The sequence below is a fragment of the Aquarana catesbeiana genome, linkage group LG02 (genome assembly GCF_042186555.1).
Source record: "Aquarana catesbeiana isolate 2022-GZ linkage group LG02, ASM4218655v1, whole genome shotgun sequence".
Taxonomy (NCBI): domain Eukaryota; kingdom Metazoa; phylum Chordata; class Amphibia; order Anura; family Ranidae; genus Aquarana; species Aquarana catesbeiana.
Genome location: NC_133325.1, coordinates 121,313,836 through 121,336,227, shown reverse-complemented (window position 1 = coordinate 121,336,227; position 22,392 = coordinate 121,313,836). Strand labels below are relative to the sequence as shown.

Below are 22,392 nucleotides of genomic sequence, written 5' to 3'. Positions count from 1 at the left end.
GGAATACCTTTGAGTCCTTTGAAAACTTAAGGGGAAGCTATGGTATTGATCATAAATTCTTCTATTCGGGCTCAGTTTGGGTCCTTGTCTATGGAGCTCAAGGAATTTTCAATGGAAGATCTATTATCCTATCCTGATATTACTAAATTGGTAACTACCTTTTATGGTCGTTTTCCCAGGGCAGGGGCAGACCCATTTCAAAACTCCTTTAAAAAAAAGCAGATTATTAATGCCTGAACTTACAGAAGAGGGATGGGAAGAAGTCACTGCGGTCTGTTTTCAGGATATAATAAGTACAGCAGATCAATATATACAATTCAAGTTCATCCTCAATCTACATTACACTCCAGCTAAGTTGAACCGTATGGGGTTGGGTACTAATGCAGCATGTCCCAGATGTTTTTGAAAAACGCTGATTTATTCCACATGTTTTGGAGCTGTCCAGGTCTGGCATCATATTGGATGGACTTGTTCAATTTTTTCGACAATCAACTGGCTCTTCCAGTCCCCCAAACACCAAATGTGGGGTTGTTGGGCATTTTGAATGACTTTATCCACAAAGTGCCTGCCCGGATTCTAATCCGAACTGTCCTATACTATGCACATAAAGTCATACTGTTACACTGGAAAAATAGTAACCCCCCAACATTACAACTTTTTGTTTCGTAATTTTAATGGGGAGTTTCCCAAAGTCAAAATTATCTACAAGAGTAGAGCATGTTCCAAAAAATTTGTTAAAGTATGGCAACCGTGGACAATTCATATTGGGGCACAGTTCTATCTTCCCAGCTAAATTGATAAGATAGATGTAAATAATTTGTGACCGAATGAGATGGAGACAGGTTGTATAGAATGTTGGGGAAAAAAGAACTGTGGTGTAAGATGTAAGCTATGTGGTATGGTATATACCTGGAGTTGAGATGGGATTAATAACAATGCGATATTGGTGGGACATAGTTTGGTATGAATGGTGTGTGTATGTGTTGTATGCGTGATTTTGTTTTGGTTATATTTAAATCGTTGGACATATATCTTCTAGATATGGCTTATGCTGAATCCTCCATCCCTAACTGCCACTAGTTTGGCTCTTGGGGAATAATGGTATTGTTCCTCCTCTTCAAGAATATCCCTATATCAAAAGGATCTAAGTGATATGCAAATAATGGATTTCCTTATGGTAAAGTCCTACTGTATCCATGTGGAATGTTATTTTGTCATGTTTGATGTATTGAAAAAACTAAATAAACACCTTTCGAAAAAAAAAACTGCGGGCGGTCCGCTTTCAGATAAAAGTGGTCTCTGCGGCGGATTTGGATTTGCGAGATCACTTTTATCTGTGGAGGTAGAGGTGCCCAGTCCCCGGCCATCTTTTCCACTTACCGGAGTTGTCGGTAGCAGCGTAGACGATCCGGTCCTTTCCCCTCTGAGGCTGGAAGTCGAGTGAGGGAATGATGGCCCCCACTCGACTCCATACCATTAGACGACGGAAGCGACGTCAAACGTCACTTCCACCCAATGGTCTTAAAGGGGAAAAATGTTATTGAAAAAAAAAAAAATTTTAATTGCATTTAAGTGTAAATGTGAGATCTGAGGTCTTTTTGACCCCAGATCTTACATTAAAGAGGTCTTGTCATGCCTTTTTTCTATTACAAGGGATGTTTACATTCCTTGTAATAGGAATAAAAGCGATCCATTTTTTTTTAAAGGGACAGTGTAAAAATAAAAAATAAAAAGTAAAATAAATAAGAAATTTATTTTTTAAAGCACCCCCTCCTGCCGAGCTCATGCACAGAAACGAACGCATACGTACGTCGCGCCCGCATATGTAAATGGTATTCAAACCACACATGTGAGGTATCGCCAGGATCGTTAGAGCGAGAGCAATGATTTTAGCACTGTACCTCCTCTGTAACTCAAATCTTAATCCAGCATTTCCACCATTCATGTGACAAGTGCAGAGCAGTTCCCTGCTCACAGCAGTAAAAAAAAAAAAAAAAAGCAGCCGGGGATATGTTTAATAACAACATTGCTCAGCACTGAAAGAGAGATAAAAAGAAACATTGTATCTTTCTGTTCATTTACAGATCAAAGGGATGAATGGTCTGTAAATGAAGTCAATTTAAAGCAACCTTGGTTTTTATTAAATTGTTCCTCTGTTTAACCCCTTATTAACCCTTAATTTACGCTGATTTGTTTTTTCATTTACTTCTATTCTATAAACCAATAATAATTACATTTTTTTTATTTGTTTGCTTTGCTCATTAATATTTTTACACCTTTAACATATGTTTACATGTTTCACATAAAAAAAGCGCAAAATTAAAAAAATAAATTTATTCCATTTGTAAAATAAATTTTCATTGCTGCTTTGTATCATTGCTGACAGCTGAAGTGTAAATGAAAAAGTTGTGGTAGGTATGTGTAATTGGTATTGGCAACTACTAAAAAAAATTACCCTAATATAACTTAACCGCTTCAGCCCCAGAAGATTTGGCTGCCATTTTTTTGCGATTCGGCACTGCGTCGCTTTAACTGACAAGTGCGTGGTCGTGCGGCGCTGCACCCAAACAAAATTGATATCCTTTTTTTCACACAAATAGAGCTTTCTTTTGGTGGTATTTGATCATCTCTGCGGTTTTTATTTTTTGCGCTATAAACAAAAAAAAGAGCGTCAATTTTGAAAAAAGCACAATATTTTGTACTTTTTGCTATAATAAATATCCCTATTTTTTCTTTTTTTAAAAGCTATTTTTTTCTCAATTTAGGCCGATATGTATTCTTCTACATATTTTTGGTAATAAAAATCGCAATAGGCATATATTGATTGGTTTGCGCAAAAGTTATAGAGTCTACAAAATAGGGGATAGATTTATAGCATTTTAATTTTTTTATTCTTTACTAGTAATGGTGGCGATCTGTGATTTTTATCGGGACTGCGACGTTATGGCGGACACATCAGACACTTTTGACATATTTTTGGGATCATTGGCATTCATACAAAATGCACTGATTACTGTAAAAATGTCACAGGCAGGGGGCAATCAAGGGGTTAACTGTGTTCCGTCTCTGTGTTCTAACTGAAGGGGGGATGGGACTGTCTAGGGGAGATGACAGATTGCTGTTCATACTTTTTATGAACACACGATCATTCTCTTCTCCCCTCAGAGAACCGGGATCTGTGTGTTTGCACACACAGAACCCGGTTCTCGGTGTGTCACGAGCGATCGCGGGAGCCGGCGGTCATCATGCCCACCGGACACTCGCATCAGGCTCCGGGGGCGAGCAGCGCGCGTGCCCCTAGTGGCCACAGGGCAAAGCGACGTAACATAAAGTCGTTTCGCCTAACCGTGCCATTCTGCCGCAGTAAAACTGTGGCGGCTGGTCAGCAAGTGGTTAATGGTATTTTTTAAAATTTATTTACACATTCCATTGTTTTTTATTACATTTCTTTAAATTTGATTGAAGCAACGAGTATTATGTCTTATTTTTTTGCCATCTTCTTTGATAACCTAATGTTCAGGGGTTGTAAATCTTTAAAACAAAAAAGTTCTTCAGAATCGTAAGAGAATCGTGATCTTTATTCTAAGCAAAAAAATTTGTGATTCTCATTTTATCCAGAATTGTGCAGCTCTTTTTGGAACAAATTGAGAGTTTCCTTGGCTTTGTGTTTGGTATCATTGCTGAAATGTTCATCATCCTGGTAGAGGGCAGCAGATTTTTATCAAGAATGTCTACATTTTTCTATTCATCCTTCCTTTAATGACATAATGTTTGCTAGTACTGTATGCTGAAAGACAGCCCCACACCATGATGTTCCCACCTCCAACACTGTTGGTTTGTTTTTTTTTGGGGTGAGGTGCAATTTTGGTCTCATCTGACCAGACTTTATTCTCCCAGCATTTCACAGGCTTGTCCAAATGTTGTTCATGTTTTTTCTTCAGCAATTAAGTCTTGCGTGATGAGCGTGCATACAGGCCATGGCAATTGAGTGCATTACTAATTGTTTTCTTTGAAACAATTGTGTCTGCTATATCCAGGTCTTTCTGAAGCTCTCCACAAGTGGTCTTTGGCTCTCGGACAACTCTTCTGATAATTCTTTTCACTCTTCTGTCAGCAATCTTGCGAGGAGCACCTGGTCATGGCCATTTTATAATGAAATTATGTTCTTTCCACTTCTGGATTATGGCCCCATCAGTGCTTACTGGAACATTCAGAAGTTTAGAAATCCTTCTGTAACCAATGCCATCGGTATGCTTTGCAACAATAATGTTGCGAAGGTCTTGAGAGAGCTCTTTTCTTTTACCCATCATGAGATGTTTCTGTGTGACACCCTGGTAATGAGACACCTTTTTATAGGCCATCATTTGAGACTGAACCAGCTGATATTCATTTGCACTGACAAGGGGCATTATTGCTTTCTAATTACTGATAGATTTCAGCTGGTGTCTTAGCTTTCCATGCCTTTTTTGCACCTCCTTTTTTCCTGTGTTCAGTACTTTTTCCCTGTGTCATTCCATTTTATTACACATAACTTAATTTTTGAACATTTTTGTTTTGGTTTCTTTGTATGTATAGATTGCATGGGCTGTTACCAACATGTGGTGACAATTTCATGTCAATAGCACCTTTAGAAATGGTGATGTGTTCAATACTTATTTTACCCGCTGTATGTATATTATATACAGTATCTCACAAAAGTGAGTACACCCCTCACATTTTTGTAAATATTTTATTATATGCTTTCATGTGACAACACTAAGGAAATAACACTTTGCTACAATGTAAAGTAGTGAGTGTACAGCTTGTATAACAGTGTAAATTTGCTGTCCCCTCAAAATAACTCAACACACAGCAATTAATGTCTAAACCACTGGCAACAAAAGTGAGTACACCCCTAAGTGAAAAATGTTTAAATTGGGCCCAAATATCCATTTTCCCTCCCTGGTGTCATGTGACTCGTTAATGTTACAAGGTCTCAGGGTTAAATGGGGAGCAGGTGTGTTAAATTTGGTGTTATCGCTCTAACTTTCTCATACTGGTCACTGGAAGTTCAACATGGCACCTCATGGCAAAGAACTCTCTGAGAGACTAAAAAAAGAATTGTTGCTTTACATAAAGATGGCCTAGGCTATAAGAAGATTGCCAAGAACTGAGTTGTAGCACGGTGGTCAAGACTATACAGCAGCTTAACAGGACAGGTTCCACTCAGAACAGGCCTCGCCATGGTCAACCAAAGAAGTTGAGTGCTCAGCGCCATATCCAGAGGTTGTCTTTAGGAAATAGACATATGAGTCCTGCCAGCATTGCTGCAGAGGTTGAAGGGTTGGGGGGTCAGCCTGTCAGTGCTCAGACTATAAGCTGCACACTGCATCAAATTGGTCTGCATGGCTGTCGTCCCAGAAGGAAGCCTCTTATAAAAGTGATGCACAAGAAAGCCCGCAAATAGTTTGTTGAAGACAAGCAGACTAAGGACATGGATTACTGGAACCATGTCCTGTGGTCTGAGACCAATATAAACATATTTGGTTCAGATGGTGTCAAGCGTGTGTGGCGGCTACCAGGTGAGGAGTACAAAGACAAGTGTGTCTTGCCTACAGTCAAGCATGGTGGTGGGTGTGTCATTTTCTGGGGCTGCATGAGTGCTGCCAACCCTGGGGAGCTACAGTTCATTGAGGAAACCATGAATGCCAACATGTACTGTGACATACTGAAGCAGAGCATGATCCCCTCCCTTCAGAGACTAGGCCGCAGGACAGTATTCCAACATGATAATGACCCCAAGCACACCTCCAGGACGACCACTGCTTTGCTAAAGAAGTTGAGGGTAAAGGTGATGTACTGGCCAAGCATGCCTCTAGACCTAAACCCTAATGAGCATCTGTGGGGCATCCTCAAACGGAAGGTGGAGGAGCGCAAGGTCTCTAACATCCACCAGCTCCTTGATGTTGTCATGGAGGAGTGGAAGAGGACTCCAGTGGCAACCTGTGAAGCTCTGGTGAACTCCATGCCAAAGAGGGTTGAGGCAGTGCTGGAAAATAATGGTGGCCACACAAAATATTGACACTTTGGGCCCAATTTGGACATTTTCACCTAGGGGTGTACTCACTTTTGTTGCCAGCAGTTTAGACATTAATGACTGTGTGTTGAGTTATTTTGAGGGGACAGCAAATTTACACTGTTATACAAGTTGTACACTCACTACTTTACATTGTAGCAAAGTGTAATTTCTTCAGTGTTGTCACATGAAAAGGTGTAATAAAATATTTACAAAAATGTGAAGGGTGTACTCACTTTTGTGAGATACTGTGTATATATATATATATATATATATATATATATATATATATATATACATATATATACATATAGTGTATCCACATATGAGTGCCTAGAGTTCTTATTTAAATACCATACCCAACAGAGGACATTTTTGTTTTACCAAACACACGCCAATCATCCTTTGAAAAAATTTCTCACTTGGCAATGTATGACATTGCGTTAATATAATTTTGTAACAGTTGCTGTGCCGTTCCTGCTGTTGGCCTGCACATAAAGCAGCTGGCCTTGTAGGTACCAGAGATAATGAAAAATAAAATGATTACATTCCTACCGGTACAAACAGTGGGTTATAATTAAAACTGTATTTGAAGACACATTTCTGAATCCACAGTACATTGTTACCAAACCTATTTCAAAAATAATTTCATATATAATAAGGTCTTATGCATGCAAATTATATGAATATAAAAATCCTAGTTTTGACATTGCATCTATATTCTAGCTGTCATTTTCCGAAACAAGCTAGAAAATTCAAGGCAGAAACTTTGGAGTAATGAGACATTATCACCTTGCTCAGGCAGGAAAAGTGATTGTGTCTTTGAGAAAACCCCATGCCCTTCACTCCAGTTATTCCAGTGATCTCTTATAGCCCCAGTTTCTGCTTACCTCAACTTTGAGTGCCTTGTGGGAGAACTGGGCACTCAAAGTCCCACAAGAATGCTCTATCACTATTTGGTGATCTTCAAAACAGTTCTAGTACAGCATGGGAATGAGACCTAGGAATCTCCCTCTCGTCTGAGTGGTGGGAATCAGTGTGCACTCATACACAAAGGCTCTCCAAAAGTGGCCCCACAGGAATGCGGTTACAAGATCTAAGCACACTGGTACAGGACTCCATCTCTCTCCACAAGTGCTACCCTACTGTCTCTAGCCTCTGTTGGAGGTGCAAGCAGGAGGAGGGGGCTTTGATTCACATCTGGTGGTCATGCTCCAAAGTATTGCCCTTCTGGAAAAAAAGTACAGTAAATTATTACCATGGTTATGATAGTGATTCTTGAATTCTCGCCGCCACAGTTTCTCCTACACCACTCATCTATTCCTAGGAACATCTACAATAAATCCGACATTGTTCATGACCACAGCAGCAAGGCACTGCATCCCCTGCCACTGGCGTACAGCTACGGAGCCAACAAACTGATTTTATCTGTGTTTGTACACTGTGGCTTTTCAATAAAATGAAGATTCTTTAAAGCGGAGGTCCGCCGAAAAAAAATATATTAAAAGCCAGCAGCTACAAATACTGCAGCTGCTGACTTTTAATATATGGACACTTACCTGTCCAGGGAGCCCACGATGTCGGCAGCCGAAGCTGATCTGTCTGTTGGCTCTCGGCTGCTGTCGCTGTCATCCTTGGTAAGGGGATCAGGAAGTGAAGCCGTGCGGCTTCACTTCCTAGTTCCCTAATGCGCATGCGGGAGTCGCGCTGCGCGTCCTCACTGGTCCCTGCTGTCTTCTGTCTCCCAGAAGACAGCGGGGGAGGACAGAGTGGGCGCCAGAAGTGGCATAGGTCACTGCGAACACCGCGGTGATCTATGCCAGGAAGTGGGAGCAAATACCTGTATTAGACAGGTATCTGCTCCCTCCTCCCCCCTGAAAGGTGCCAAATGTGACACCGGAGGGGGGAAGATTCCAAAAAGTGGAAGTTCCATTTTTGGGTGGAACTCCACTTTAAGAGCAACAGCCGATGTGTGAATCATCCTTCCTACATCATTCTACTCAGCCAGCAACTGTGGATCGAGCACCCGGGAGCTCTGCCATCAATGTGTTGTATGGGTAGTAGCACTGTTTTTTCTGTTTGCATCATGGAGCCAACAATACAGGAATGGCTGAAGAACTTATCGTAATTACGCGATAATGACTGTCCAAATCAACTTCGACTTGGTACTGTTCGACTCACTTTAAAACAACCTCAACGTATTGAGACCTTTGCCCCTAGGTGCTGGTCATTAGAATTCACTTTGGGCCCATATGGTCCTTTATTGTTTAAAACATTGGGAGTCCTTTCTTCCATCCCTGAAATATACAAGGGTCACTCAGTTGCCCTACTGCAGGGGGTGGGGAAAAGAATGAGTCTATGGAGTCAATTCACAAAGCTTTACCACATGAGATAAGGGTATCATGTTCTCCATTTGCATAGATTATCGCATGCGGTAAATAAAGTCCAATTCACAAAAAAATAAAGTAACGATTATGCGGTATTTACCAAAAAAAAATGTGTCGTAAATATTGCATAAAAAGCTCTTAAGTCCAATTCACAAACGGACCAAAGAGTAAAAATGTAATGCGATAATTAATGTGGTATTTGCCAAAAAACAGCCTGGGGGTCGGGGGGACCCCCACACTGCTTTTTGACGAATATTTGGTTGCTAAGCAGCGGGCCGAGAAGCCGGCCGCCATGTCCTTAACAACGGGTGACACATCAGCTGTCAGCTGGTTCCCCACTGCCAGCTGAACGTAAAAAAAAAAAAGCAGACAATTGATAAAAAAATTTAAAAAAACAGCATAGCCCCCCCCCCCCCAGTCCATACCAGACCCTTTGGCTTTGACCAGTGATAATAGACAACTGTTGCACAACTGTTGCACTGTATAATGTTCAGGTACAACTTTCAGGGAACTTTTGAGGGTTAACATTGAAGTCTATGGCCCTCAAGTTGCATGAAAGTTGGACCAAAGTAGTACATGAACTGCTTTGAAGTTGCTGCAACTTTAAGTCCCACCTATATGAATGGTTATCATTGTAAAATATGGGAAATGGCTTGTCATGCTACTCTGATGTCCAAAGTTGCATGACAAATCGCACAGGTGTGAAAGGGCACATAGAAAACAGTTGCCCACACCATACAGGTGCATTGTGGCGCACTGCATAACGCATAGCTGCTGGTGTGAATGAGCCATTACATTGTCCAATGCAGAAAAATTTGGGGTAGAAAGACAACGATAAAAACTTGACAGCAATTAGTTATCTTCTGCACTCCACACAAAATGAAAAGAAAATAACGTTTTGACAGACAATAATCAGCCATGGGCACTCTCCCTCACAAATAAACAGTTTTAACAATACATGACCAGCAAGCAGACAATTGTGGATATTTATGGGCAACAGTGACAATATCTGGGCAACAAAGGGCAAAAAACATGTAACATAAATGGCCAACAAACAGGAATTCATGACTATGTTGGCAACCAATGGGCAATCTTGGCAATATGCAGGCATCAAAAGGAAACTGGGTCAAAACTTTGCCAACAAATATGCAATTGTGTGAATAAATGGACAATAGTGACAAGAAGCAAGAATATCCACTAGAGTCCAGTATGCCTCCACACACTCCCCTTATCCCTATGCCTAGCACTGCCAGTGGTCTCCAGTGGCCAGAGGGAGGAGCTAGAGAGAGAAGAGTCCACATTTCCTATTGGCTCTCTCCTCCTTTGCAGCGTCAGCTCTTCAAAAATTGTCTCGGAATGGGGGAACACCCAGCAGCCCAGAGACCTAGTAAAAAAATTAGCAAAAAATGCCGGAAACACGAATGCTTCTTCTTGTATATCTTTATTGGAGCACTAACAGCAGTGCTACATCTGAAATACTGACGTGTTTTGGCCTAAGCCTTCCTCATAGCATACAAAGTTACATTAAGACCAACCTTTTATAGAGAACTTTACATTCCCCCAACAAGTAGAGGTGGTGCATCCTAATTAAAATCATTTAAGAATCAATTAAAAACGTGAGGTTAGTAGAACCAGAAGAAAAGGGGGATGGAAAAAGGAGACATAAATGGTGGAATTAATTGATTATTAACCATTCCAATACCAAACTCTGTTACTTTAGGAACAAGTTAACATCCATTCTGTTATTCATTCCACTAGGAAGCCGAGTATTTAATTAATGAATCCTCCACACCTCCCGCTGAAGCAGGATGCGGTGTGTGTCACCCCTTCTTATAAATCTTTTTACCTTTTCTAAACCACAAAAGGAAAAAGAATCCAGGTTTCCACCATGAACTACTCTAAAGTGATTGGACACATTTGAAATATTTTTTGCATTACTATTAATGGTGTCGTTGTAATTTTCCTGACACCCTAATATGCATATTGCGGATAGTACATGGCACATACTGCATCTCGCAAGTACTGCATTCAGTAAAAAAATTGATTAGCAAGAGTCTCTAAGCCAACTATGAAGAGTTCCTAGCTCTGCTGCTCATTATGAGATTAAATTGTTGGGTACAATTTAAGGACCAACTGCTATGGCTCCAATGTAATAAGGATGCTGCTGGTGGGTTTATTCACTGCATAAACCAAACAAAATGGCAGTTCAATTGTGTGCACATAATCAAAGAAAAATAGAAGAGTGATGACAGAAGAAGATCAAGTGGTCCATGGTGTCTGCTCCATTTTTTTTTTTTTACATTTTTTCTGAGCATAGATCCATGTTTGTCCCAAGTATCTTCGAATCCACTTATGCCGCATACACATGACCGGACTTTCCGGCAGAAAAGGTCAGACGGAATCATTTCATCAGATATTCCAATCATGTGTGGGATTCAGCTGACTTTTTTTTCCAAAAATTCTGACGGACCTAAAAATAGAACATGTTTTAAATCTTTCCGACGGAATCAATTCCTATCAGGAAAACCGTTCGTCTGTATGCTATTCCGACGGACCAAAAACGGCGCAAGGGTAGCTATTGGCTACTGGCTATTGAACTTCCTTTTCTAGTCCTGTTGTAGGTCATCGCGTTCTAAACGAACGGACTTTGGTGTGATCGTGTGTAAGCAAGTCCCTTTCAGCGGAACTCCATCGGAACTCTGTTGGAACTCCGTCGGAAAGACCATCAGAGTTTATTCTGACGGAAAGTCCGGTCATGTGTAAGCAGGATTACTGTTGACTGACTCACTACCACCACTGGAAATCTATTCCCAGTAGAGCTGCACGATTAATCGACAAGAATCGTTATCGCGATCTTGAATAAAGTGTTTCCCGATACCTTCTATGCAAAGAATTCTCTCTGCTTTTCTGAAGCCACAGCCGTCAAAAGAAAGGAAGAGAAAAACTGGGCAGTCTGCTAAGAAGCAAAAAATTCTTTATCAGTTGAACTAAGTATAAACATTGTAACAATTTGTCAATGAAATGGACTTTGGTGTCTGTTTATGAACAGTGAAATCTATTCACTACTTCATTCTCTGGCATTCACAGAGGAGATCTTTCTCCTCTGTGTGCCAGTTTATGAAGGTTTGTGGATCGCTTCACCTTTGGAGGAGTGAAGAGATCTACAAACGCTTCAAACAGCGGAGAACGCCCCCTGATACTGGAATCTTGTGAGACTTTACGAGATTACAGTACCAGAAATTCACAGAAACACAGAGATGTCAGTTTATTAAGCAGTGATAAATTATCACTGCTCAATACATGGACAGACGGTGTGGTTAATGTTAAAAAAATAAGGAGTCCCCCTACATTATATATATATGTACACACACACACACTATATATACATGTATATTTTATTTATTTCAGGTAGTTATATAGTGCCATCAATTTACGCAGCGCTTTACATATACATTGTACATTCACATCAGTCCCTACCCTCAAGGAGCTTACAATATAAGGTCCCTAACTCACATTCATACATACGAGGCATACTACGGACAATTTAGACAGGATCCAATTAACCTCCCAGCATGTCTTTGGAGTGTGGGAGGAAACCGGAGTACCCGGAGGAAACCCACGCAGGCACAGGGAGAACATGCAAACTCCAGGCAGGTAGCGTTGTGGTTGGGATTCAAACCAGCGATCCTCCTTACTGCTAGGTGAAGGTGCTACCCACTACACCACTGTGCTGCCCCATATATGCACACACATTATATATATATATATATATACATACACACATTATATATATATATATATATATATATATACGTATATATATATATATATATATATATATATATATATATATATATATATATACGTATATATATATATATATATATATATATATATATATATATATATAATGTGTGTATGTATATATATATATAATGTGTGTGCATATATGGGGCAGCACAGTGGTGTAGTGGGTAGCACCTTCACCTAGCAGTAAGGAGGATCGCTGGTTTGAATCCCAACCACAACGCTACCTGCCTGGAGTTTGCATGTTCTCCCTGTGGCTGCGTGGGTTTCCTCAAGGTACACCGGTTTCCTCCCACACTCCAAAGACATGCTGGGAGGTTAATTGGATCCTGTCTAAATTGTCCGTAGTATGCCTCGTATGTATGAATGTGAGTTAGGGACCTTATATTGTAAGCTCCTTGAGGGTAGGGACTGATGTGAATGTACAATGTATATGTAAAGCGCTGCGTAAATTGATGGCACTATATAACTACCTGAAATAAATAAAATATACATGTATATATAGTGTGTGTGTGTACATATATATATAATGTAGGGGGACTCCTTATTTTTTTACACATAAATATGGCAGGGGGACATAGTTACAGTATTGGGGGGTCTGAATGGGGTATAAGGAAGTTAGAAATCTTCCTCTTTCCTCCTCAGATCCCTCCAGATTCCCTCTTCGCTCCCCGAATCCCCACCTCTGAGCTGGTGAATCAGGGAGGTGAATTCTGACTCAGATCGCCAGTGAAGCACTGAGATCGCAGCTTCATAAACTGGCCGTTACTGTGTCAGTCAATGAGGATTCTCCGTGTGTGGAGATAATCGGCGGGAGAACATGTTCAAAGACTTCTCCTCCCGATTATCTCTGTTTCATAAACCGTTTATGGACTGTGATCAGCGGTGATCCTCGGGATCACTGCTGATCACTGCTTCATAAACGGACACCTTTGTGTGTAAGTAAAAAAAGTTTAACCACTTAGGGCCGGTTCACACTGCTGCGGTGCGAATTTTGCACGAATTTGATCCGATTGCGTTGCAAATTTTCTTTGCGAATTCTTTGTGTTCTGGCAAATCTACGGCAAATATTGCTTTGAATTCGCATTGCACACGGATCAAACTCGCACAGGACCCTTTTTGTACGCAGCTTAGATTCCCAACGCATTGATGTGAAGGGCACTAAGGAAAAACTATGTTATTTAAATGACTTGCGAATTTGAGTGATCACAACGGTTCAAATTCCCAATAGAATTCGCAGCAGTGTGAACCGGCCCTTAAACACTAAACCTTCTGACATTTGTTGGTTTCAAGTTAAAATCATTTTTTTTTTTTGCTAAAAAATTACTTAGATCCCCCAAATATTATATATATTTTTTTAGTAGACACCCTAGAGAATAAAATGGTGGTTGTTGCAATATTTTATGTCACACTGTATTTGGGCAGCCGTCTTTCAAATGCAATTTTTTTGGAAAAAATTACTTTAATGAATTAAAAAAAAAAAAAACTAACCAGTAAAGTTAGCTCTTTTTTTATGTATAATGTGAAAGATATTATGTTGCAGGAATCGTGATCTTTTTATTCTAAGCAAAAAGATCGTGAATCTCATTTTGGCCAGAATCGTGCAGCTCTAATTCCCAGTATTTACTCCTTCGGTAAAATGATACTTTCTTAGATTAACGGTGAATTTTCCTGCAGTTAGTTTGAGGTCATGTCCCGTGTTTTTGATCTTGGCTTCATATTGAAAATACTGCCCACCTGATCCATATTCACCCCCTTGATTTATTTAAAGATTTCAAGCATGTCTCCCTTTTCCCTTCTTTCCCTCAGACTGAACATAATACAGTATTGACATCTCTCCTGATATGTTTATCCTCCCTGGCGGTATTCCCGAGTCTGGCTCGGGGTGAATTTTCATTACCAAAAGCAGTAACCCCGAGCCACACTCGGGATCACATCGCAGGATCCAGGAAAAGTTACTTACCTTGTCCCTAGGATCCTGCGATGTCTCCCCGATCTGTGTGCGAACCGTGTCTCCGCTCGATTCATCACTGTGCGGAGCTCCGTTCCCTATGAGCGTTGCGACGCACGGAGACGGAGCACGGCGCCAAATTCAAAAAGTTAAAAACACAATACATACAGTACACTGTAATCTTACAGATTACAGTACTGTATCAAATTATTTCACATCCCTTTTGTCCCTAGTGGTTTGTCCAGTGCCCTGCATGCAGTTTTATATTATATATACTATTCTTTCTGCCTGGAAATTGGAGATTGTCCATAGCAACCAAAACCGTCCCTTTACATCAAAAGCGCTTTTAGACCAGCTAGAAAACAGCGATAAAAAATTTCAATCACTTGCAGAATTGAGAGATAGTGATTTGTGGGGAAATTTGTCATCAAACACTGAAAGTAATGACAGCGACAATTCTGCAACTGAACAAATTTCAGTGTTTTTGATTTGATTACATTATTGAATAATTTTTATTATTATTATATTATTATTTGTTACAATTATTTATAGTTATTTATTATATTATAATTTATGATTTCGTGTTTCGAACTTTATCAAATACGGGATGTCTACTAGACTCTTGTTTGGACAGATTTAAGTGTGTTATTCCTAAGAATTACAGGCCTATAATATAAAACGACAAATTTCCATGCAAAACAATTGTACCATTTTGAGCATCAAAAATCTGACATAATCATACCGTCAGGGAGGTTAAGGCTTGGTTCACGCCTAAACCGGCCACGGATCGCACAGCAACGCTGTCGGTCCCTGTTCTCCATTACAGGGACGAATCTTTGCCTGAATTTGGCCCTGAAACGGAGGCAAAGATGCACAGCTTTTCTGTGCAGTGCGCTCCGCAGCCACCCTGGAGACGTGTGAACCAGCTCCATAGAGAGCCGGCCATATTCTCCTGCTATGTGAATTGGATGCGGAGAAACTCACATCCAATTCGTATAGGTGTGAACCAAACCTTAAAGTGATACTAAAGTATAGTTTTTTTTATTTTGTAAAAATAACACTTACCTCATTTTGCACAGAGTGGCCCCAAACATCCATTTCTGGGGTCCTTCGGCGGCTCTTGTTGCTCCTCCCCACATTAGATAACCCCCTTGGAGAAGAACTCTCCCAAGGGGGGTTACCTTGTGGGCGCGCTCCCGAGTCCAGCATTCGGCGTCCATAGAGGCCGAATGCAGGACTCGGCCCCGCCTCCCAGCGCCCGCGTCATTGGATTTCACTGACAGCAGCGGGAGCCAATGGCATGCGCTGCTATCAATCTATCCAATCAAGAGCCGGGAACCCGTGGAGAGAGGGACAGCGGGGACACGCCAACGGAAATTCGGGGCTCAGGTAAGTAAAACGGGGGGCTAGGGGGCTGGTGACTGCAAGGTGTTTTTTCACCTTAATGCATAGGATAGGATGCATGAAAAAAAAAGGTGAAAAAACACGAGCCTTTACAACCCCTTTAAAGATTAAAAGAGTTGTAAAGGCAGAAGTTTTTTTATCCTAATGCATTCTATTAATTAAGATAAAAAGCCTTCTGTGTGCAGCAGCCCCCCTAATAATTTTCTGAGGTCCCTCTATGTCCACCGATGTCCATGAGTGTCTCAGCCGTCCTTGATTTTCCCTCCTGTTTGGCTGAGACACAGCAGTGGTGCCATTGGCTGCTACTGCTGTCAATCAAAGTCAGCTAGCCAATCAGGAGAGAGAGGGGGCAGGGCCAGGGCTCAGTGTCTGAATGGACGCAGGGAACTGTGATTCTGCTCGGGTGCCCCCAAGGCAAGCAGCTCAGCAGGGGGGAGGGGCAGGGATCACAGAAGTAGGACCCGAGAAGAGGAGGCTCCGGGATGCTCTGTGCAAATCAACTGCAACAGAGCAGGTAAGTATAACATGTTTGCTATTTTTATAGGAAAAAAAAACGAGACTTTACAATCACTTTAACCATGGGCAAAAAAGGGTTAAAGAGGAAGTAAACCCTCAGCAAAAAAACAAAAAAAAAACAAAAAACGCTGCAAGACAAAGGCATAATTAGCTAGTATGCATAGCATTCTAGCTAATTATGTATTACTTACCTCAGATCGAAGCCCCCGCATCGGTCCACGTCTCCCCCTCCGACCACCGACATGTTGTCCCAGAGTGTCGTGGCTCCGGTGCTGTGATTAGCCGGGGCCGCGATGAGGTCACTCCACGCATGCGCGCTGGAACGGCACAGTACAACTGAAGCAACGGCATATAGCGCCATTGCTTCAGTTGTCTTAAGTGCGCATGTGCCGTCGCATGACGTCGGCACATGCAAATACAGGGATATCTCCTAAACCGTGCTGGTTTAGGAGATATCCTTGTTAGCTACAGATAAGCCTTAATATAGGCTTACCTGTAACATAAAGTCCCCTCACAACTCCTGCACCAAACCCCCCTCTCCCTTGGTCTTGAGCGGTGGACTGTTCCTGACATTATCAAGCCTAGAGGAGGCTCCATAGACCTCTGTTCAGGACGATGCCAGGAGCAGTTCACCCCTGGATTGTTGGGGAGTACCATTTGATGGTAGAGTGGAGGATCAGATGAGTATAAGGCTTTCTCCTCTCCCCTTGACAAAACAAGCACTTAACCCTTGCAGTGTGGGTACAGCCCCATTACAAAGAAAAACGTTTTCCTTGGACTTAATCTTTCAGACCTTTCACCATTTTTGTTACCCATCTCTGGACTTTTTCTATCTTATCAATATCTTTTTGTAAGTGAGGTCTCCAGAACTAGACAGGTATTCCAAATGAAGTCTAACTAAATAGCTAAAGGTCTCCAACTGGGGAGGAAAGCTCTAGCTGATACTGGTCATCCTCCAGTTTAACTTTAACTTTATGTTACGTCGCTTCGCCCTGTGGCCACTAGGGGCACAGGCATGCTCGCCCCCGGGGCCAATGCGAGTGCCCGGTGGTCATGATCACCGCCGGGCTCCCGCGATCGCTGCTGACACTTGGAGAACCAAGATCTGTGCGTAAACACACCGTTTCCGGTTCTCTGAGGGGAGAAGTGACAGATCGTCTGTTCATACAGAGTATAAACAGCAGTCTGTCATCTCCCCTACACAGCCCTCTCCCCCCTTCAGTTAGAACACACACTAGGGAACACAATTAACCCCTTGATCGCCACCTAGTGTTAACCCCTTCCCTGCCAGTGACATTTTACAGTAATCAATGCATTTTTTAGCACTGATTGCTGTATAAATGCCAATGGTCCCAAAAATGTGTCAAAATTGTCCGATGTGTCTTCCATAAAGTCGCAGTCCTGATAAAAATCGCAGATCGCCGCTATTACTAGTAAAAAAAAATCCAATCTGTCCGCTGCAATGTCGCAGTCCCGGTAAAAATCGCTGATCACTGCCATTACAAGCAAAAAATAATTTAAAAAGGCCATAAAGCTATCTCCTATTTTGCAGATGCTATAACTTTTGCGCAACCAATCAATATAGGCTTATTGCGATTTTTTTTTTTACCAAAAATATGTAGAATACATATTGGTCCAAACTGAGGAAAAAAATTGTCTTTTTAAATATTTTTGGGGGATATTTATTATAGCAAAAAGTACAAAATATGGTGTTTTTTTCAAAATTGTCGCTTTTTTTTGTTTAGAGCACAAAAAATAAAAGGAGAGGTGATCAAATACCACCAAACAAAGCTATATTTGTGGGAAAAAAAGGACGGCAATTTTGTTTGGGTGCAACGACCGCACAATTGTCAGTTAAAGCGATGCAGTGCCAAATCGCAAAAAGTGCTCCGGTCAGAAAGAGGGTAAAATCTTCCGGGGCTGAAGTGGTTAAAGGCAAAGCTAACCATTCACTTGTTGAAATACAGCCAGATCCACAGGGGCTGGGCAAATTTTGATCATTGTGTGGCTTTCCCCACTTGTCAAAAGTTGATCAATTGATTGACCTCTGTTGAGGGACATGATGGAAAAATTTCCTCAGTTGGTGGTTGCAGCCAATTAGCTCAACTGCAAAACTGCAGCTCTTGTAGGATTTTCCTTGTCTGCACTGTTAGGACCTACCAAAAGTAATCCTAGGAAGGAAAACCGGTGACGGGGTCATGGGTGGCCAAAGCACATTGATGCAGATGAGGAGTGAAGGCTGGCCCATGTAGTCCCATCCAATAGAAGAGCTACTGTAGCTCAAATTGCTGAAAAATGTAATGCTGGTTCTGATAGAAAGGTGTCAGAACACGCAGTACACTGCAGTTTGTTGCGTAGCCACAGACCGGTCAGGGTGCCCATGCTGACCCATGTCCACCACAGCCATCAGTGCTGACTATGAGCATGTGAGCATCAGAACTGGACCATGGAGCAATGGAAGAAGGTGGCCTGGTCTAATGATTTCAAGAATGGTTTTGGGAAGACAACAACTAATTCAAGGTGTTGACTTGGCCTCCAGATCCTCCAGATCTCAATCCAGTTGAGAATCTGTGGGGATGTGCTGGAAAAACAAGTTCAATCTATGAAGGCTCCACCTTGCAACTTATAGGATCTGCTACTGATGGCTTGATGGCAGATACCACAGCATACCTTCAGAGGTCTAGTGGAGTCCATACCTCGATGGGTTATGGTGGGTGACCATAACTTTAACGCTGATCAGTGTATACGTTCAATACACTTAACACTTTTATTGATACTTTGCACTTTATTCTGATTCTTACTTACAGTATAACTAAAAGCAACACTTTTTTAACTTTGGATAGAATGGAAATAGATTAGAACCCCTGTCAGATTTTTATTGTTGTCTGCATCCCTGTTAGGGAGATTCATCCTCCCTATTTGTCCTGTTTACCATTATCATTGAAATTGATAGTGAGGCCGGGTTCACATATGTGCACCCGCAGTTTTCAGCCCGCGGTCCAGTGCTTCAGGTCTGAATTTTTGCCTGAATTTGCACCTGAACCGGACCTAAAGATGCACAGGACCCTTTTGGAAACTGCACCGTGGCCGCCCTGGACAGTGAACCAGCTCCATTGAGAGCCGGTCATACTTACATGTCAGGTGAATTGGATGCAGTGAAAACCACATCTAATTCGCACATATGTGAACCTGGTCTAAAAGAAAATCCCAAATATGAGTTGTTCCCTGAAAGGTATTAGAGGGGAAATCTTCCAATAGGAACACAAGTTCTGGTGACCTGGGGGACCCCAAGGGATTTGGCTATTTCCTATCACTTCTTGTTTTGGCTATGGACAGGAAGTGAAGAGAAATCTCCCCAATGGAACACAGATGGCAAAAAAGGTTTGCCTATAGTTCTTCTTGAAGGTTCCATACTTATATAGGATCATCTAGCTATCTATCTACTGTGTGCATATATATATATATATGTGTGTATAGATATTTTTTTCTTGGTAAGTAGATCTTACTGAATGACATTTAGGCTTGGTTCACACTTGTGCGATGCAGGAACTCTGCAAAAGCGCATTGCATCCGATTCTGGTGCGGACCAAAAAAAGGGTCCTGTGCGAGTTTGGTCCGAAAGCGAATCTGTATGGCTGAAATCGCATCGCACGGACATCGCATGTGATTTGCACCGCAGTGCGAATCACATGCGATCTCGCAGAGCGCGCTGGTGTGAACCGGCACTTACTTGGATAAGGCACTGTGTGTTATAAACAATTACAAATCATAGAATAAACAGATTACACTTCTGTTTTAACTATCAAAAGACAGAGAATATTGAAAGGATCTGTAGGTAAAGCAGAAAAGCCTTTTAGGCTAGGTTTATATTGCTGCGATTCAATTTTGATCCTACACTCAGTGCGATTATGTAGTGCAACTTGGATAAGATTTGTATATTTTATGCAGTCAAAATCACACCAAAGTAGTACAGGAACCTTTTCCAAAATCGCAACATGCTAAGCTGCATTGATTAGAATGGGTACCAATGTGATTTTCATTGTCATGCGATTCTGTGCGACTCAAGTCACGTCTCACTAGTGTGAACGGAACCTAAAATGAGTGCCTTCTCACTGTAGCATTATTTGCAGGTAGTAGCAAACATAGATGAATCATTAATAAATGACACATAAAAATAGCTTCAGGGGTGTTAGCATGCCGCACAGAGGTAAGCACCATGTAATGGTATCTAATGAAGTGAGCGCTCAGTATGTTTAATACTATTATATAAATACATAGAAGGAGCCAATGATCTGCCATCCCCCCCCCAGCACAGAAAGCTGCTGACTTGAACACATGTGCTGAATGGTGCAGCACAACAATGCTCTGAGCTGACAGCTCTGTACCTGACTATGGCTGCACTGTCATGTGTTCCTCCTATACAATTACAGAACAGATGAGTCAGGGAACATTGACAGCTAGTGACTCTCCAGGCTAGAGTGACAGCTGTGTGCACCACCCCTACCAGGGTATGACAGTGATCTGATAACATGACACCCAATGCACAGCCTTTACTGCCTTCTACAAGGACAGGGAGCTTTATATTATAAACATCATTATACAGACAGAGGCAGGTGGATGGAGATGCAGAAAAAAACAATACAGAAGGCGTCATGATGCCATTATTCCACCTTCTCTCTCCTCCTCCGATCACTAACCCCCCCAATCTTAAAGAGACACTTACCCCCTGAGGAGTGGATCTTCTTTGATTTCCTCTGCAAGGACATTGTTTTTAAAGAGGCTGCAGCACACCAGGAAATGTGGATGTGGATACAGTACACCTATCTGCAGAGAGCTGCTAATGCATTCCTCCCAGCCACACACTCACTGACAGCAGGGAGGGGGCACACACACACACACAGGAAGTCACCCATGCTCCAGAGGGGGAGTGCAACCAGCCTGGGCTTATAGGCTTACACTCACTGCACACAGGTATTAGCCTGCTAAATGCAAAGCACAGCAGAACAGGCCTTACGACTGCTCAGTATTGTTGGATGCATAAGGATGGATTTTATTCAGGGAGGATGCATAAGGATAGATTTTATCCAGGGAGGGTGCATAAGGATGGATATTATCCAGGGAGGATGCATAAGGATGGATTTTATCCAGGGAGATCTCTGTAGCTAGATCAGAAAATCTCAATGTACAAATTGATACATGTTATTTGACATTTTTTTTTAATTATTGCATTTGCTGCGTAGGTAGAGATTAGATAAAATGTTATACAGTTAAAAAAAAAAATGATTAAGCCTAAATTCACACTAGTCCTGCTTCATAATTGTGCGTTTTTGTAGCACATTTTTTAATGCGTTTTCATGCTTCATGCGTTTGTTTGTTTTTTGTAGGGGGAGGGACTATATTTTATACACAAAATTCTATAAAAAATGCACTGAAAATGCATGTATGTGCATTTTACATGTGTTTTCCATGCAGTCCCACTGAAATGTATTGGGCAAAAAATCCTGCTGCACTGCACCAAAAAAAGCACTTGCACCTTTTCAAAAAACGCACCACACTGTGCTGCATTCATGTGAACAGGCACCATAGAGAATATTGTGATTTCCATTGTCATGTATGACAGCAAACGCAGGAGAAAACACACTAGGGTGAGTGAGAGCTAAAGCTGAACGCTAGGTATGACCTGAGCCTGGATTCATACCACAGCGTTTCATAAGCACGCATAAAATTGCATGGCTTGCACATGCTCATGAAACGCGCGCAAAAAAAAAAAAACATGCCACACATGCAGATGCAGTGCCATTCGTTGTTTATGGAACCCCCAAATGCAGTAAAACAGATATCAGTTTTTTTTTTTTGCCAAACTTGCGGTAAAAAAAACATGTAACGCTCAAAGTTCAAAAAGGTGCGTGAGCTACTTTGCTACACTTGAAATGGAATTTCAATGGGCTGCCCTATGCATATAGCATGACAATGTGCAAAAAGCACAAATGTGCATACTATAGTGTGAATGCAGCCTTAAAGCGGATCTTCACTGCATCTGAGCACCACAAACCAAAAACACTATTTGATTAATTTTTAATATGCAAAGCAAACTCCCCCCATCCATCGATGTCTCCATGCTTTCTTTTGTTAAGAAATCACTTTGAAAAACACCCTACTAGCAATTCTGGATGTGGCCATCTTGAGTAAGGGCAAATGATATGTGTAGCATTTACTTCCTGGAATCCATCAGCCCTTAGCTCAAGGGCAGGGGATGGGGGTGGGACTTTAAA

At 41.6% G+C, this 22,392-nt stretch overlaps 1 protein-coding gene across 1 annotated transcript in view; it reads right to left on the bottom strand.

Moving 5' to 3' along the window:
- Positions 1–21,022, bottom strand: part of ATP8A2 (ATPase phospholipid transporting 8A2) — a 1,045,467-nt gene extending 1,024,445 nt beyond the window's left edge. The window contains exon 1 of the mRNA XM_073613412.1: positions 20,844–21,022. Coding sequence (XP_073469513.1) covers positions 20,844–20,886 — 43 coding nt within the window. The 5' untranslated portion in view covers positions 20,887–21,022. The remainder of the gene's footprint in view (positions 1–20,843) is intronic.
- Between the last annotated feature and the right edge of the window lie 1,370 nt (positions 21,023–22,392).